The 18,827-nt window shown below is 40.7% G+C and overlaps 1 protein-coding gene across 1 annotated transcript; it reads left to right on the top strand.

The window, feature by feature from the left end:
- Positions 1-454: 454 nt before the first annotated feature.
- Positions 455-18,808, top strand: LOC129755510 (WD repeat domain phosphoinositide-interacting protein 2). The gene is made up of 6 exons (XM_055752039.1): positions 455-1,005; positions 8,485-8,584; positions 8,651-8,822; positions 8,885-9,621; positions 9,712-9,836; positions 18,156-18,808. Exons 2-6 carry the CDS (start codon positions 8,517-8,519, stop codon positions 18,305-18,307), a joined length of 1,254 nt encoding a protein of 417 aa, XP_055608014.1. The 5' UTR covers positions 455-1,005; positions 8,485-8,516; the 3' UTR covers positions 18,308-18,808.
- Positions 18,809-18,827: the final 19 nt, after the last annotated feature.

Genomic DNA, 18,827 nt, shown 5'->3' with positions numbered 1-18,827 from the left:
CTACAGGGCATTTTTTGTCAAATTTTTCAGGTTAGCCACCTGCCGTCGGTATTGCGAACCTGCAAAATCTGACAACAAAAAATTAGACAGAAAATGGTTGAAGTTTTGTTCTAAGTGTCATGTCAGTGTGATCAGTGCTACTAACTACCGGGTGTAGCCCGACAAGAGAGAAGCTTCGATTTTTTTACGAAAATGTAGTGAGTTTACGGTTTATATATTTTTGTAATTGTAACTTTGTGGATCCACATAGTTATGAGAACCTTTCGACTCGGGCTTTTTATCATTAGCAAAGATTGTAGTGGTAGAAAACGTTCATTTTCATTATTCTTTGTTTTTTCAGTAACTTTTATTCATGCGAATAAATTTTTTTTTTAATCTAATTTAAGGTCGTTTGGATGACAGTGTAATACCGTCAACTGACACAATAACAGTCGAACTCATACTGGAACTGTCAACTTTAACAACAACAATAAAATCTCGCGGAGAAAAAAACAGCAACAACAAGAACAACACCATCGCCAGGAAGTTTTTTGTGTGGATGCGAAAGCAAATAACAAACATCGCAGAAAGAGGAACAACAACCAATCAGCAGCAGAAATATTGCTTTTTTAAATAGTCGCAAAAAAGTTTGTCCGTGAACTAGCATTCGCGATATTTACCTGTTTTCACGGGAATTGAAGTGAATTTTAACAACTACTGAATTTAGAAAGTCAAGAAAAGCTACTCTTATTCCCTTACCAGCGCCATAGAATTAGATCCATCAGCAGCAGCAAGAAACACAAGAAACGGGTGGAAAAATTCAACACGGGAAAGGATTCCATTTTGAGAGCGATAAGTGTGAAAAGAATCGCCCCAGCTACGAATTTATTATTCCCTTCATCCGCGTACCGTATTTCATCAGCTGTTTTATCGCTTCGCTTATTAATTTGTTTGTAAAATTGTACCGTCGGACGAATTGGCAATCAATAGTCGTCGTCATTGTCTTGCAACTGTGTTTTTCTTTCGGTAAGTAGTATTTGTTTTTAATATAAAGAAAGAGTGCTCATAAAATTTTGTGACACAGCTGATTTCGAATCGTTCAACTCGTCAAATGTAAAGATTTGTAACAAATATAATCACCTTTAATTACAATCATTACATGGAAAATGCATATCACCAGAACAAAAAGAATATTTTTTTCTTATTCCATCATTCCAAATGTTCACCACCGAGCGCCCCCGCAGAGCAATAATGATGAAGATGGTGGCTGTTGATACGTGCTTCGCCAACATGATGTCGAAGTCTTTCGTGCCTGAGTTGAGACTAGTGGATCTCGATATATTGTCACAATGCAAAGCTTGGCCTCGACTTCTTCAACTAGAGGCAGGTTTGAAAATATATAGCAACTTCGTCCTTCTAGGCCGCCACCATAACAAAAAATCTTTTCTGGGTTTGGCCTTGAAAAGCGCAGAAGGAAAACAACAATAATGTGCAAAATTGATAAAAGCTGAATGTTTTGACTGCTTTAGAGATCTCCGTTTAAAAAAAAGGAATTGGGTCTTTCTAACTGGGAAAGAAGAGTAAGATTGAAGTGCCTACAACATAATTATTGTTTCATTCGTTTCATTAAAAGATATTAATTTATGAAAACCTCGAGCTCAATTCAAGTTTGTTAAGCAAAACTCCTTAAAACAACGACTTGTCATGAATTCGAAAATATGCATCCTCCAACATTGGCAGAATTATCTCAATGTTCTGAAACCACATTCAGAGTTTGAGAGTGGCAAATCCAAAAGAAAAAATATTTTCAATTCTCTCGGGTACTCTTCACTCAGCTCATATACTATTCAAATCAAAATTTTATTTCTCTGTTATACAGTGTTTATTTTTTTGAAAAAAAAATCATACTTAATGGAAACCATATTAGATTTGGTGTCAGAGAAATTCAAGTGCAGCACTTGTACCCCTCTGGCACAAGTACATCTAGTAAACTACTATGCTGCATTTAAAGAAATTGAATTTGACCAATTTTACATCCCCGAGGTGAGTGTTAATTATTCAAAGGAACTTAAATTTTGTCAGACATTTACTTTAAAGATTAGATTAATCATTAATTTTAAAAACTATACGATTTCGTACGCGTTGATTCATTCTTTTCAAGATGAACCGAAAGTTTAAGCTTAGGAATTATCTGAAAACTTCGCTACTAAAACTCGTTTTGAAGGCCAAAATTAAGCCTTCGAACGTTCAATTTTGTACCTCCGACTAGATGCAGAACAAGTCCGCCAAAACCCTTGCCAGGAAGTTGTAAAGGGTGATACGGTCAAAATTTGGTCAATTTCAACTTGACGTACTCTGCCGCTATTCGCAACACTGTCCCATATGCATTTTCATCATTTTTCAGTTTATCTCAAAAATCGTTCAAATACAGTTAGTTCTTCAATTTAGACTAAAAACTTTCATAACTTTGTTCTCAACATATATGAAAAAAATACCAAGTCATGTCTGTCCCATATGAAATATACCCGCAAAGCTGTCCCATATGTCTAGTTATACAGAATGCTTCAAAATTGCTCCTCTAATTTACGTTAATTTTACAAATATTCATACAATGTGTGTGACAAAATAAGCATTCATTGAAATTGCGAAAGTTAGACTAGATAAAACGGTACAGTAAAGTTAAAAATAACAATCTCCATAATTTTTACAAGCTAAGTTTAGCATAATGGGTAAATTCCATCAAACTGTTTTTTTTTTTAATTTCGCATGAAGCTTTTTGAATTGTTCTTTGTAAAACATGGAAAATAGTCAGCTACAAAGCCATATTTTTTAGGTTTTTGTCATGCCGTTACTTGCGGCTTGGACTTTCATAAAATCTATGAACAAAAATACGCGTACCTGGTAGCACACGCTTAAGTCATATTGAATTGATTTTTCTCATCAAATATTTGCAGCCAATATATTTTGCTGTTTCTGATTCAGCATTAATTTAATTTGAAGGTATTTATAGTCTTTCTAAAAAGATAATCGACCGAAAAACTTTCCAAAATATGATGGTACAGGTTGTTTTATTCATGGAACGTTATTATTCATTTTATTTTAGACCCACTCAATTCTTACGATAAACTTTCTTTATCTTTGTTATATGATTTTAATCGCCGTAATTTGTATGATTATAATTTTAATGGCATGTGCGGCGGAATGAAAATTAGAGAGATTTTTTTTTATAGAATTTGAAAGAAAGGTGGATAGACAGGCATTAGTGCGCCAATAGGAGAAAGCTTGATAGGTGTTGAAATTTTAGGCTAGAGGGCATGTTGATGAAAAGCTCCCATGAATTGCTCCCGCCTTTGCTCTGCATTAGCTAACTATACATGAGAAACCCAGAAAGAGAATTCCCATGTATAGCGAGCCCAATGGTTTGAGAGCGTGTTTTTACGCACACTTCAAACGAATTCTCTTTCTGGGTTTCTCATGTATAGTTAGCTAATGCAGAGCAAAGGCGGGAGCAATTCATGGGAGCTTTTCATCAACATGCCCTCTAGCCTAAAATTTCAACACCTATCAAGCTTTCTCCTATTGGCGCACTAATGCCTGTCTATCCACCTTTCTTTCAAATTCTATAAAATAAATTCTCTCTAGTTTTCATTCCGCCGCACATGCCATTAAAATTATAATCATTTCTTTATCTTTGACTATTTAAACATGTCAAAAACATCATTTCAAACTTATTTTTATCAGTAAACAACCAGTAAAGTGAATAATACAGCGCAGATAGAGAGAATCAAATGATTAACTGACATGGCCATCCTGGACAATTGTGGATTACAGTTCAACGGCGCCGGAAGAGTAATAAATAATTTGACTAATGTTGTGAAGCGGGTTAAGTTTGCATGCACTCTTCCAAGCGCTAGCAACGAGCCCGAAGCAGTTTGCAGAGTTTTTCTTGCACATGCTGGGTGGGATGTCGCGAAAACAATGACTCTTCCCCCTCTTTATATCTCCGTGATCTCCTCCCGACTATCAAGGACACGTATGCCAAGTTTGGTGAAAATCTATTTAGACGTTCCGAAGTTATAATACGTTCATTTATTGAGTGACAAATATGCGTCCAACCGTCTCAGTGTGACAAATTGACTTTGAATTTTTCTTGAAATTTCTAGAATAAACTTTATGTTTCGACAAAGAATTTCAATAATACGTATCAAATTCCCAAGCAACCAGAATTCCCTTAAAAAGGTTCCATAGAAGCTTAATCAGCTCTCGTTTGTGTCTGAATAGAATGCTAATCAGCCCAAAATTTAAGTTCTTAAAGCTACTTTCAAGTTCGTTTAGGTGGCTGTAGAGAACGCTATTCAGCTTCTAAGAGAATGTCAAGGAACTTCCACGCGCCGAAAAAAAATTCGATTGACAGATTGCTCTGACATTCAGATGTCAGATTGCTAGGTTGCCGGTCTATCATGGTCTATTTCATTGATTTCAATTTTAATTACATAGTTTTGATAACAGAAGCTACTTACGATTAGAGAATTGAACCGCTGCTCTCTAGGTTGCCATGAAACTTACCAGCCTCTCGACCAATCCAGCAATAGTTCATTGCCACTGTAATAATTGGTATTTAAACTGAGCGGTGATTAAGCGGATTTATGAGCGATGATTGAGATTGGTTGATAGATTGTACTTTATTTATTTTTAAAGGGCTTTCGGTACACTAAATAAATAATAACAAAAATGTTCATCATGACAAATTTATTTGAACCTCTAAACATTCTCACACAAAAGGCTAACTAAATATCAACGATAAAGATGCTGGAAACTACTACTTACCACAGGGGCCTTGTCCTGCAGCAGAAAGCGAATGTTGTCCTTAACGACGGCACCGGTTTCAGGCCATTTCCAGCTAGATGTTGTCATATCCATATGTATTAGGATGCGGTCCTGGAGAAAGGTTTTCCCTGAGCTGCCAGAATGCCGATTTAATTTCAAATCGCCAACAGAAAGCCTAGATACTCTTCAATCATGCGGATGGGAAAGATCTGAAAATAAAAACAAACAACGATGGTGAAAATCCAAAAAAATCTTACAATGTTATTTCAACCTTTGATGATTTTTTATTTTTGCGTTGAACTCCATTGTAAATATTTCAGTATTGATATAAACAAAACAAATACCATGACAAGAAATTGACAGACATATTTGACATGTCGCTTAAAATTCCCATACAGGTTCTTTAAAACACCTAGAAGTATCTTAACGGGGCGTTAGAAAGTGTTAAGCGAACGTTATCGACCTTCTTGAAAGAAGTTGCATTAAAAGCGCTTAGAAGTTCCGTTAATGATATTTTAACCTTTCAAAAGGCGATGGAAGTCTCCGAGTAACTTTTACGTGACATGAGTCACCTGAAGCTCCCGTAAAACATTTTTTCAGCCAAATGTGAACTTCGGAGTTCCATCTTGAAGTAAAAACGCGACTTTTGGTTGCTTGGGTTATGACGACTGGCATCAAAAAGTCAAAAACGTCGAAATGTCACATGTGACAATTATGCGTCCAACGGCAGCGTATTCCTTTCAATTTTGCATTTAAAAAACCTGAACACCCTCATTTTAAAGGTGTGTGTGTGTAGAATGTTGCTCCTATTTTGATTTTGGAATTCACTCTTCAGTTGTCAAACAAAATGCCGTCCAAGGAAGAAGAGCAGCGTATCAAAATTTTGCTCGCGCATCGCGAAAATCCGAGCAACTCGCACGCAAAGCTGGCAAAATCGGTCAAAGTTGCCAAATCAACCGTTACAAATGTAATTGTTTATTTATTGTTTATTTAATATAAAATCATCTGACATATGTATGTGTCTTAATGATCTACTCAATATAATTTGTACATAACATGATACTTTTCCTTAGTTCTTAATTGGTCACTTAAGCCAGATTCAATGCGGCGTCTAAAAGTTGAAATGGATACATTGAAGTTGAAGATATTAAAATAACGTAAAAAGCATAACTTTGCGGAACGGAGAGGGTCATTGCAGCCATATCGCGTGCTTCTTGGTTCCAGAGAGAGCCAATTCCTATTGCGCAGGGTTCTTTCTGGAGCATAAATATTGCAGCGAGAGAGTAACCAGGAGCAGTCGATTTCGTTCCGAAGAATCTTTGCCACGAACATCGATTGACCGATGGAACGACGGCCCGACAGCGTATGAAGTCCAAGCAGGGCACATCGTTGTACGTATGGAGATAAATTTAATGGATTCTCTCAAGGTAGATCACGAAGAGCATAACGCACGAACCGACATTGAATTGCTTCAAAACGCGCTGTCCATGCAGCTTCAAACGGCCACCATACCAGGTTCGCAGATTCCAATATTGATCGCACCAGGCAGCAATACAAAGCTCGCAAGCAAATCGGATCAGTGAATTCTTTTCTCAAACGTATAGTGAATCCCAGCATTCGGTTTGCCTTCTCGAGTACCACAGAATAATGACGTTTAAAAGTCATACGGTTGTCCAACAAAACGCCAAGATCCTCAATCTCCTCAACACGATGCAACTGCTCGCCCAGAATGTTGTATTGATGCATGAAAGGATTTTTCATACGCCCAAATGTGATAATACAGCACTTCGCAACGCTCAAAACAAGTAAATTATTAGCGCACCAGTTCACAACTGTGTCCAAGAAGCGTTGCAATTCATTACAATCAGCTTGGTTGTTTATGACTAAAAATATTTTCAGATCGTCCGCGTATAGGAGAATTCCACATCCAATGAGCAACAAATTAATGTCGTTACAGAATAGTGTAAACAATAAAGGACCCAAATTGCTACCTTGGGGTACCCCAGACTTTGGAATAAAGTCAGAGGATTCCGCAGAACCAATTCTTACAGCCAATCGACGATCCGTTAGGTAGCTTCTGATCCATGCACACAATCTTTCGGAAAAACCTAGTCGATGCAATTTTTCCAAGAGAATATCGTGGTTTACAGAGTCAAATGCCGCCGAAATATCGGTATATATCGCGTCGATTTGTTTCCCGCCATCCTTTTTATATATGCAGAAGGATGTGAAAATCATCAGGTTTGAAGTTACCGAGCGTTTAGGAAAAACTCCGTGCTGATTCTCAGAGATCCAGTTCCGGCAAGTCGAAAACATGACATCGTTGACGATCCTCTCAAATACTTTCGAACAAGCAGCTAGCGATGTGACTCCGCGGTAATTAAGTACATCTTGCTTATCACCTTTTTTGTGTACTGGGCTCATAAGCGATTTTTTCCAGATGGTAGGAAATTCTTGCTGTTCTAGAGATTAAAAATGCGTGTAAGTGGTTTTACCAGCAAAGAGCGACACTTTTTCAATACGCATGCCGGTATTCCATCCTGTCCAGCTAAAGTGGAATTCTTCAAATTTTTGATAGCTTCTAAAACCATTTCCTCGCTAACAGCAAAAACATTCAGACCCAACACATCGATGGGTAATCGTGTTACAGCGGCGTTTAATTGATTGGCAGTTGGCGGTTCCACTGAATTAAAGTTTTTGGGGAACGTTTGTCGACAGCCAGGAAGTCTGGATCGGGAGGAAATCGAAAACTGGAAGCCGCTGAGACGACAAAGAGAGTTGCCGGTAGTTTCAAGCGAAACCCTAACCTCTCTCTCCGAGATGCCGCAAATAAGCTGGGTGTATCGTCTACAACCGTGCATCGAGTCAAAAAACGAACCGGACTATCGACTTACAAGAAGGTAGTGACTCCAAATCGCGATGATAAACAAAATACGATGGCTAAAGCGCGATCCCGAAGGCTGTACACGACGATGCTGACGAAGTTTGACTGCGTGGTAATGGACGACGAAACCTACGTCAAAGCCGACTACAAGCAGCTTCCGGGACAGGAGTTTTATACGGCAAAAGAAAGGGGAAAGGTAGCAGATATTTTCAAGCACATGAAACTGTCAAAGTTCGCGAAGAAATATCTGGTTTGGCAAGCCATCTGTACCTGTGGCTTGAAAAGCAGCATTTTCATAGCTTCCGGGACTGTCAACCAAGAAATTTACGTGAAAGAGTGTTTGAATAAACGTCTGCTGCCTTTCCTGAAGAAACACGGTTGTTCCGTACTGTTTTGGCCGGATCCCAAAGACAAAAACCCTCCCAACACGCCAGAGCTCCGCCCAATTGAGAAATACTGGGCTATTGTCAAGCGGAACCTAAAGAAGACCAAAAAAACTGCTAAGGACGAGCAGCAGTTTAATGCAAACTGGCTTTCTGCGGCGAAGAAGGTGGACAAGGTGGCTGTACAAAATCTGATGGCAGGGGTTAAGCGTAAGGCCCAGCAATTCAGATTTGGAAAAGCGGAAGCCTAACTGAATATTTTTCCTGAATTTTATACTAATTAAACTTGCAAAAGAAATTTAATTTGATTTTTCAAATAAACGATTTCACCGATTTACACGCGTTTTCCCTTGACCAAATTTTGACCGTATCACCCTTTATCTATATGTTTTGTTTCCTGTTCATTTGCAGCGCTCCAGTGTGGAAGTCGGTAGACTTTCGATATGAGTCTCTCACTCCGACCGGACATCGATGCGGGCGGATTCTTTGTCAACTTTAATCAGGATTGCTCGTAAGTTATCTAATCTATAGATTGGTCACGGTACACGTGCTTATGAATATTCCATTTTTGGGTTAGATCTCTGGCTGTTGGTTCGAACAATGGGTACAGCCTATTTTCGTTGAACTCTGTCGATGCCAATTTGGACCAGATTTACAATAGCTATGGCGAGGAAATCCGTTTGGTGGAACGTCTGTTCAGCAGCTCGCTTGTAGCTGTTGTTGCGTTGAATGCTCCGAGGAAGCTGAAGGTATGCATTTAAGATTATTGTAAAAAATCTGCAAACCCTGTTTTTTTTTGAAAAAATTCCAGGTTTGCCACTTCAAAAAGGGAACGGAAATCTGCAACTACTCGTATTCGAATACGATTCTAGCGGTTAAACTTAATCGATCTCGTTTGGTGGTCTGTCTGGAAGGAAGTCTGTACATTCACAACATACGCGACATGAAAGTGGTTCACACGATCCGAGACACCCCACCAAACAAGACGGGTCTCTGTGCGTTGGCTTCCGATTCTGATCATTGCTATCTGGCTTATCCTGGCAGCGCCACCGTTGGTGAAGTACAGATATTCGACGCCGTTAATTTGCATGCTAAAACAATGATTCCCGCCCATGATTCGCCGCTGGCGGCAATCGCATTCAGCCAGATGGGCACCGAAGTTGCCACGGCCAGCGAAAAAGGAACCGTCATTCGGGTGTTCTCCGTCAACGATGGTTCCAAGCTATTCGAGTTCCGACGTGGCGTCAAGCGATGCGTGTCGATTGCGTCGTTGGCATTCAGTACTTGCTCCAAGTATCTTTGCTGCAGCTCGAACACGGAAACCGTTCACATCTTTAAGCTGGAACGCGTGTCTCCGGAAAGCAACGATCAGGACAGTGGCAAAGACCACTGGATGGGCTACATCAGCAAGACCGTTTCGAGCTATCTACCGCTTCCCTCGCAGGTGAAGGACGTGTTTACGCAGGGCCGTGCGTACGCGTCTGCCGTGCTGCCGGTGGCCGGTTTGAGACATTCCGCCGTGATCACTACAATTCAGAAGGCTCTCAAGTAAGTTTTTGCTTGAATTCATCTACATGATGATTCCTTTCCTTTGAAGCTTTCTTTATACAAGAAATAATTTTATGTCTCTTCCCACAGACTGCTGGTGGCTTCGCAAGACGGTTATCTGTACGTGTATCAACTTCCGCTAGAAGGAGGCGATTGCCAGCTAGTTAAGAAACACGATCTCCGAAATGTGGAACCCATGAACACCCCTCGACCGGGTAAGTCGTTTGAAGATCACGAAAAATGAATATGTCTTACTGAATGTATATACTTCTGCTGACTTTACTATCGCAATTGCCGGAGAGCATACCTTACGAAGCTTCGTTGGACACGTTCAAGTCGATCGAGGTGTGTACTCTGAGTGGGAGCCCACACCTTAGCGGCGTATCACATAATGCTACGAACCTACGATTTTCACTACCAGGTCGAGAATAGACTTGACCTGTCGATCCTGAGAGTTGATAGTCGAAGTTGACTGCATTACGTGATCGTATGAAGTTGACTACCTTACAGTTTTAGGTGTTTTCCGTCATTCCATTTAAGCGGTACCGGTCTTCCAATCTGCCGATGTCAGTTTGTGAAGTAAGACAGTCAACAGAACTGATAATCTTTCTAAACAGCTTATTCAGGTCGTCAGCATAAAGTAGTATGTCGGGCGTATTACAAGACACGACACTTAAAGATCTTACAAACGGAAAAAAAGAATTCAAAATTACCGTTTTTGTCGACTGGTTTCGGGCAACACCGAGGTTGCTCATCTACAGGACGATGTCCGACTAATCACACGAAAAAATTACTAGCAGGATCGTACTACGAGTGTCGTAGTATTCGTCGAAAGATGGTTCCTTTATGAAATTTTCCTTTTGGTGAAAGTGAAAAGCAGCGACATAATTGGTGGGTAATCTTCATTCATTAGCGGTTTGTCGGAAGTACTAATGAACATCGACTGCCTGCGTTCAAATGTGAGGCTTTTCTTACACATTTCCTATAGATCACTTTATCCCAGTTTATGGTGGGATCCATTTCCGTTGCGTGGGCGACTACGCTGGATTCATCGACCCTTTTGTTGTCTACAGCATTTCTGTGTTCTTCAAGTAGAACTTTAAATTTTCGACGAGTTTGGCCAATGTAAACAGCTGGGCAACTCTCACAGGGAATTTCATAGATTCCAGATCTCTCATATTGCGGAATCTTATCCTTTAAGGAGACCAACCGATCCTTACGGGTTTTGCCGCTCTTGTATGCTGTTTTCAGACCGTGTTGAGAAAGGATTTTTGTTATCCCATTAGTTAGTTTAGGGTGTAGGCTAACTCTGTAGGGCTCTTCCGTTTCTGGCCTGAAAGTGGTTGCATCACTTCGATATTTTTTTCGGGCATGTTTTCGGAGAATTTTAAGGACAAATTCGTTGTAAAAACCGTTCAAATAATCTGCCTCAAGGATTTGATGAAATTCTACCTTTTCCATAGGAATATTGTACAGGCGGTTTGCCATGGAATGGAAGTCGGCTTGTTTTTGCGCACCAAAGTGGTTGGAATCTGCTGTTATGTATCGGTCGGTTGAGGTTGGTTTCCGATTTATTCCGAATTCCGAAGGTGTCGACTTGTAAAGTGGTGTGGAAAAGAAACACGTGTAGTTTGGTTGAAGTAAAAACTTAGAGTAGAATTTTTTAACTGCCGAGCAGGTTTTTATACCCTTCAGGAAAACATATTGCTTGGATACAGTTTGTTTATCTTGACAACGGATTCATAGCTTACTATAATTTATCATAAACTCAACACTCCTCCTTAAACTATGATTTCTTCTTAAAATCTGCCACTAGATTACCTCCTGGGTCGTTTGCTTGTCTTGTTTTCCTCGTGGCCGTCGAGGATTTCGCTACTCCCATCGCCTTGAAGACCTTACCGGTGATGGATTTTCGAGTATCTGGATCTCCTCCCCAATCGGCATCCGCATAACCTTTCACCACAGCTTCGCCTTGTATCGCTCGTGTCGACCATCGGATTTTCGTTTCCGCTTGGAAATGCGCTTGTTTCGAATCGCCGTCCTGCCTAGGTCCACCGTCCCGTTTTCAGCAAGCCCGTTCACTTCTTTCTGCATGGCCACATTCACACGCCCTATAGCGTCGGTGCATTTTATTGGCTCGTTCTCCTTTTCGTACTGTAAAGGACCAGGACCAGTAACAAGACTAAAACAAACAAAGTCTTTATACTTGCCTCGACCCTTGCTGCTCATCAGCTGGTCTTGTTTTTATTTGCGGTGGGAGCGCCTCGTCAGGCTCCACCACAATCGATTCAGCTTCCGGATGAACATCCGGTAGGGCTTCAACATTTTGTTCATTCTGCAGAACAACGCTTCGACGATCTGCTCCTGGATTGACCCCTTTCGGCTGCCTTGGAGTCATATTGTAGAACAATTCCATTAGTTCTACCGATGGTTCCTCTGGAATCGATTTAGCCGGTTTCCTTTGGTTCAGCCGGTATAGCCCATCTGTCTCGGATCCAGATGCAATTACGTCACCATCTTCATCCAGGACCTCGCAACGACCGGCTCGGAACACCACCTGCAACCCTTTGTTGCAAATTTTGCTGATGGACAGAAGGTTGATTGCCAGATCGGGAACTAGAAGAACATCGCGTATTTCGATGGGACCTTCTTCAAGCACCATGGTGACGTTGCCCCTGGCAACAGATTGTATCGTCTCGTTGTTTGCCGTGCTAATGGAGTGCATGAAATTTTCCTTCTTGATGAAACCATCGTCACACCTGGTCATGTGGGAACTGGCCGCCGAATCAAAAAAAACCACTCGTCTCGACCTCTCGCTGCCATCACCGCGCACAGGGCCTTACCATTCGAACCACCAGGATTGTTCGAAGAACCTTGCTTTTCAGGACAATTAGCTGCACAATGGTCTGGTTGATTGCAGTTGTAACAAACGATATTCCTTCTCGCACCAGAAATACCCTTCGCATGCCGAAACTTTTGATTCGTGTACAGGGCACCTTCATCACCAGAGCTCGTCAATGGCCACCTAACGTCTTGAAGAATCTTCGTTTTGATGGCATCGGACGTCAGCTCCATTCCCGACGCTTGAATGCGCATTATCATCGGGGCATAGTAAGCCGGAAGACCCTTCAGCAGCAAAGATGCCAGCCACTAATCATTAACCTCGAAACCGATTTCACGCAGGCTGTCTCAAAATCTTCCAGTTTGACCGACGTCAGTTTGTCCAGTAAACCGCACCGTCGGTTCAATCCATCGTCCTGGAATGCCTTCTCCAGCTTGTTCCAGGCCTCATGTGCTGTTTTCGCGTTCCTCACCAGACTAAAGTTGCTCTTCTCGATGCTCAGGCAAATGGCAGCTAACGCTCGCTCGTCCATATCCTGATCCACATCGTCGTCATCTCTCGGTTTGACGGCACACCACGACTCTTCTTGGATGAGAATCATCTTCATCGAAAAGGACCAAGAAGAGTAGTTGATCCGTTCCTTCAGCTTCTCGATAGCCGGCAGGCTGACTGAGCTCACGGAGAAAAATATATAGATTTATCAGCGATATTACGCGTCTACATGAACATAAATATGATTGTTTGGTTCTGACCCGAAAACACATTCAAGCCAACCATCTGAATATACGTTGCCACGAATGGATAAATGGCTGATTTAGCGATCGCATCAGCTTCGAGAATCCAACAGGAATTTTAAGTCAATCATTCGTATGGCTGTTTTTATCGTAATGCTGATCCCCATGAACATCGGAAATTGTAGATTCAAATATTAATAAACATCAATTTGAGCAGTTAAATGCATTGTTTTTCCTTTTTTATTTTTAGTAAGAAATATGTTCTTTTTTAATTTAATCATATATCACATTAGTGGCATATTTTTGAATCCAATTGATACTGCTGCTCCGCCGTTTCCAGAAGGATATTTTTTGAGACTTGCGCGAAACCTGAAACAAAATTTGGAAAAATCGTCAAAATCTAAATCGTTTTTTTTTTCAACCGAGAGAACATAATAAATAAAGTCTGCTTCATTTAATATTGGAACACAAACAATTGCGTGTAGTTCAGTCATTTATTAACGAATTCATAATTTGTTTTCAATACAAATATAGCATTTTCTTTACTCTTTCATAAAAAAAAATTAAAAAATTATTCATTGCTGTTTCGAAGAAATTCTCGTACTTTTCCCGTAATACGGCACATTAGGCGGCGCACACCCTTTTCGTCCACCGTTTTGGCGATTTGATTCCACCAGTTCTTCATTTGAGTCATGTTCCTAACAAGTTTTCCCTTTGGGGGGCTGAGGTCCTTCGGTATTACGCTGACCCCGTTCGTTGCGTACCATTCCATAACCGTTTTGCTGTAATGGCAGCTTGCGAGGTCCGGCCAAAACATTACTGGACGGTCGTGGGCACGAATAAACGGCAGAATCCGTTTCTGTAGGCACTCTTTTTTGTAGACTTCTGATGTCATTGTCTTGTCAGTGAGAAAGACTTTGGTTTTCTGTCCACAACTGCATATCCCCTGCCAAATCATGTACTTGCGGGCGAATTTATCCGCAAACACGAACTTAAATTTTGCAGGTACATCCCCCCCGAGCCGTCGCCAAATAAAATTTTTGACCTGGGATTTGCCCAAAGTCCGCCTTCACGTAGGTCTCATCGTCCATCAGAATACATCCGTCGAACTTGGTCAGCACTTGGTCGTACAGCTTTCGAGCACGGATTCTGGCCACATTGTTCTGCTTCAGCGTCCGATTTGGCTGTTTGCTGGCTCGGAATGACCTTATTCCTTCCCGGAGACGAATTCGTCGCACCGTACTGTGAGCGGCCTGGAACTTATTGGCCAAATCGCGGTCTGAAAGATTGGGATTCCTCTTGACGGCCTTGATGACTTTCCCACGCAGTTTCCGGTCGACAGTTCCACTCCGACGCTTCGAATGCGGCTTCCGAGCCGTCGTCAATGTTTCCTTGTACTGCTTGATAACACGCCATACGGTATTTCTGGGCATTTTAAGCTGTTTAGCTAGCTTCGATGCCGACAACAATGGATTTTCAAGAAAACTGTGCACAATTTGATCTCTCCGTTCGGCTTCCATGGCGGTTGTTTACAAAATGCTATCGTTTGGTGTCATCCCAAGCAACCAAAAGACTCATATCTACTTAAACTCGTTCCTCCAAAGTTCGAATTCCGCTGAATAAAGGTTTCAAAGGGAATTGGTACCAAATTTTCTCGAATGTGAGCATGAAAGTTACAAAAGGTTCCTCAAATAGCCTTCTATGGACTTGAAGTTCCAAAAAGTTCTTCAAATAGTCTTTTTTGTGACATGTCAATCGCACCCACACAGTATAAAAGTTACAAATTAGGTCTCAAACAGCCATCAGTGAACTTCAAGTTCCAAGAAGTTCCTCAAATAGCCTTTTCTGTGACATGTCAATCGCATCATTCAGAATAAAAGTTACAAATTGGATCTCAAATAGCCTTCTATGGACTAGAAGTTCCAAAAAGTTCCTCAAATAGCCTTTTTTGAGACATGTCCGCCATTTCATGAAATTGAAATGTGAACGGACATCACAAAAGGGCATATAATAAATAAATCATGTATTGGAGCTTGGAAATTTTTGAAATGTATAATTTATTTTGAAACTTATACTCAGAACAACTTAAAGCTTACTCGCAAATGATTGTTTTTGAAAAGAGTAAATACTTTGACTTTATAAAATTTCGTCCAACTGTATTTACTTACCACGAATTTATCACACATTGATAGTCAGTTGAAGCAATTCATTGAATAAATATCAAGATAAAATCAAGAATATTTATAATTTTATGCTTAACAGTTATAAACATGGAATTTCATTTCTTTTATTTAAACCGAGATTATTTTATCGAATGATTGATTTATACGCCGTTTCGTAATGTTTCTTAGTAATAATCAACATGCGTCTTTGCTGTTGGCCGCTGGTTGCTCTAGGAAGCTTATAACCACTTCGAGTTTTAGCTGCCGGCAAGGCAACATCTAGGCGTGGCGTCGTGGCAGCGTGTTCGGCTATCATCTCGGAGGATGGGGTTCAAATCTGGTACCAGGACTAATTTTTTCCATTAGGTTGTTTGATTGCTTGAGTAAGTAAAGTAAAGTAAAGTAAGTAAAGTGTAGCAGAACTGGCGTGCGTGCCGGCATGTATCGAACAAAATTAAAAACAAAGCAATTAAGTATGGTCAATTAAGGGAGGGGATGGGAAATAAAGATGGATGCCGAGAAACCGGCAGCACCACATGGGCTGGTGATGACCAAAATAAGAGAGGAGAGGAGAATTATTTTTTGTTTTTGCTGATTAAAAGTTTACTTGTGGGCTGAATAGAAGGCCGTTCAAATCTGTAATGGAACTTCAAAGTTTCAATAAGAACTTAAATTTTGGGCTGAATAAAAGGAACTTCAGCACATTGATTTTGCTTATTAAGCTGTGTTCGACCTTTTTAACGAGACTTTTGGTTGCTTGGGATGACATAAATACATGGTGAAAGGTAATGAATTTCCCGACACGTGGGTGAAAAAAGTTTTCAAATCCGTCCACTAGGAGCGCCACAATGAGCAAAAGAATTTGTTCCAATATTAAATGAAGCAGACTTCATTCAAAAAATATCAAATAACTTACGTGGTAAAATTGATTTGGAAACATTTTGGGGGATTTTTTTCCCAACGCTGGTTTATTCGTAGTCATCGATGTAGATTTAGCAATATTATGGGTTCAACCAAAAATCAGTGATGTGGAAAAGCCAACCATACGAATTTTGATAACAAACTGTAAATAGTTATCGTCAACCAAATAAATGTATTTATTTATTACGTTCCGTCATAAGATGTTGTTGTAAATTGAATCAGCTTTCCCCTGAACAGTTGCGTCTGATTTGAAAGGTATTTCACGTGTTTTGTCCGCTTAGTTTCTAGAGTTTTCTTTTTTGTTGAATCTATTTATTTTACTCCGGGTTGAACTGCTCGGGAAAACAGTTCCCTCGCTTACGCCTCTATTATGGAAAGGAAAAAGGTAGGAAAGTGAGTTCCACCCATGACGAGATGCGCAAGCGAGTGCTTTTCGAGCGGATAGAACAATGGTTTGCGTCCCAGCTATCCTTTTGGCACGACGGTGCAACTGCTGGTCTATTTTCCTGGCATCCCCATTCCCCTGATCATTCCGTGTCCTTTTTCGGATCCATTTGGACAACCCGCACTGAGGTCGGGAGTCTAGCCGGGCAATCAACCTCGACGAGTGGTCCTCATATGAGGTGGCGCATAAATCACTCGTTTGATGAAAGCGGAAGTTGTATGGGAGAGGCTGAATCCTCACGCGCGAAATCGCACGTGTTACAAATTGGCGCCCAACGCAAACTGCAACTTCTTCGCATATACAACGAAATATGGAAAAATGGCTCAATACCAGATCGGTGGAAAGAAGGCTTAGTCATCCCTATCCCAAAACCAGAACAAAACCAACACATCTTAGAAAACTACCGTCCCATAACTCTTCTCGATTGCATGGGCAAACTCCTCGAAAAAATGGTCAATAGACGACTACTTTTCATTCTCGAATCCAAGAACTTCTTGATAATCGACAATTTGCCTTTCGACACGGTGTAAGTACCGACGATCACCTTTCCTCCCTTGAACACATACTCGATGAAGCGGCCCAACAGAACTTGCACACCGAATGTCTTTCACTCGATCTATCCAAAGCATTCGACCGAGCAAATCGCAAGCGAATTTGGGTTTGATTCTAAACATAATAATAAAGTTGGCATGACATTTTCGGTGGCATTCGGTGGCATGACATTTTCGGGCATTCGGACATTCTCTGCAATCAAAAGATGGATTTTCTTTGTTTTGTGAGATTGCGCGAAGTCTTACTGATGCTGTAACCAAAAAAAGGATGTGTCCACGGTTCGATGAAATGCCGTTAAACTAGGGAACTGGTTCCCAAAACGTGAATTGGTTTATCTTAACCTCTTTAGGGTATTCGGTTGATTCTCCCCAGGGAAGTTAGGTCTCACGGGTGATTCCGGCGCAGACCTTCAACGATGCACATTCCTGGCGCCTGGTGATCTTCAAATACGTCGGCATAGATTCGTGATCTTTCTGGTAATCAAAATCTGTGTTTTCTTTTTCACGAACCGCTGTACGGTGAAGAGTTTATCGGTGGAAAACCGCCTACGCTCTTTTTTCGCTTTCGCTTTGATCCTGTTCATTGGAAATTTTCGTCAATTTAGTGGTACTACGTCGAGGAATACTCTCAAGGCTCATCTTGATGGTCTTTACCATGGTTGATATCGCAGCTGTCATCGACACTCCTATAACTTTAACGGATTAAAAAGTCTGATACGGATGAGGGTTAAAGCACAGAAGTTAAAAGTGAACGCATTCGAGCCTAATTAATTGTGCCACTTTGAATCTCTGAAGAGTGTAGATCAAATGAAAAAAAGAAACATAATTCAAAAACCAATTTGAGTTTTCGCTTAATTACCGTTTTTTTTTCCTCAACAGAATCGTTACCGATCGGGGTCCCATCGGTGTCACCCCCGGGTGGAGCAAGCTATGCGGCTGCCCTGAAGGGCGGTGGCTCGTCGGTCTCGTCCAACCCTAGCGGAATCGGTAGCCTTGAGGATGATCATCAATTGCACCAACCGCAGCAGTAATCGGCTTCGAATTTAACTGGAATTTACGGTAGTGTTGTATGGCTTTGAACAATTTTATTTAAACAAATCAGCGACTCCCCAGCCTCAAGGGAGTGGGGATATAGAAAACATAACAAAAAAAAAATGGCGTGAATGACGTATGATGTGTAAGGACCATGCATTGGAAATCAAATTATTGATCTCGAACCATCTGTGCCCAGATACCCTTGGGCACTAACTGGAGGTTGATCATTACGCAAAGCTGAAAGCAACAATTAATTCAATCTGTCTTACGAAATAATGATACCTACATATATTTGAAATCGATCGTAGGCGTAAAATATTGTTCTCCGATATAAAAAAAATAAAGAAATCACGTTTAGAAGAAGATAAACCGTTTCCAGAAGTAGGACGCAACGTCTCAGAGGAAATAGGGGTGAGCAGTTAGTTTCTTTACCAATAAGTTGCTTTTAAGTTGACTTAGTACGAACATTGCTAATGGAATAAATTTTTTTAACTGGATTTTTATCTTTTCCGACCA

The sequence above is a fragment of the Uranotaenia lowii genome, chromosome 3 (genome assembly GCF_029784155.1).
Source record: "Uranotaenia lowii strain MFRU-FL chromosome 3, ASM2978415v1, whole genome shotgun sequence".
In the NCBI taxonomy this organism is placed as follows: domain Eukaryota; kingdom Metazoa; phylum Arthropoda; class Insecta; order Diptera; family Culicidae; genus Uranotaenia; species Uranotaenia lowii.
This window is presented reverse-complemented; position numbering and strand designations above follow the sequence as displayed.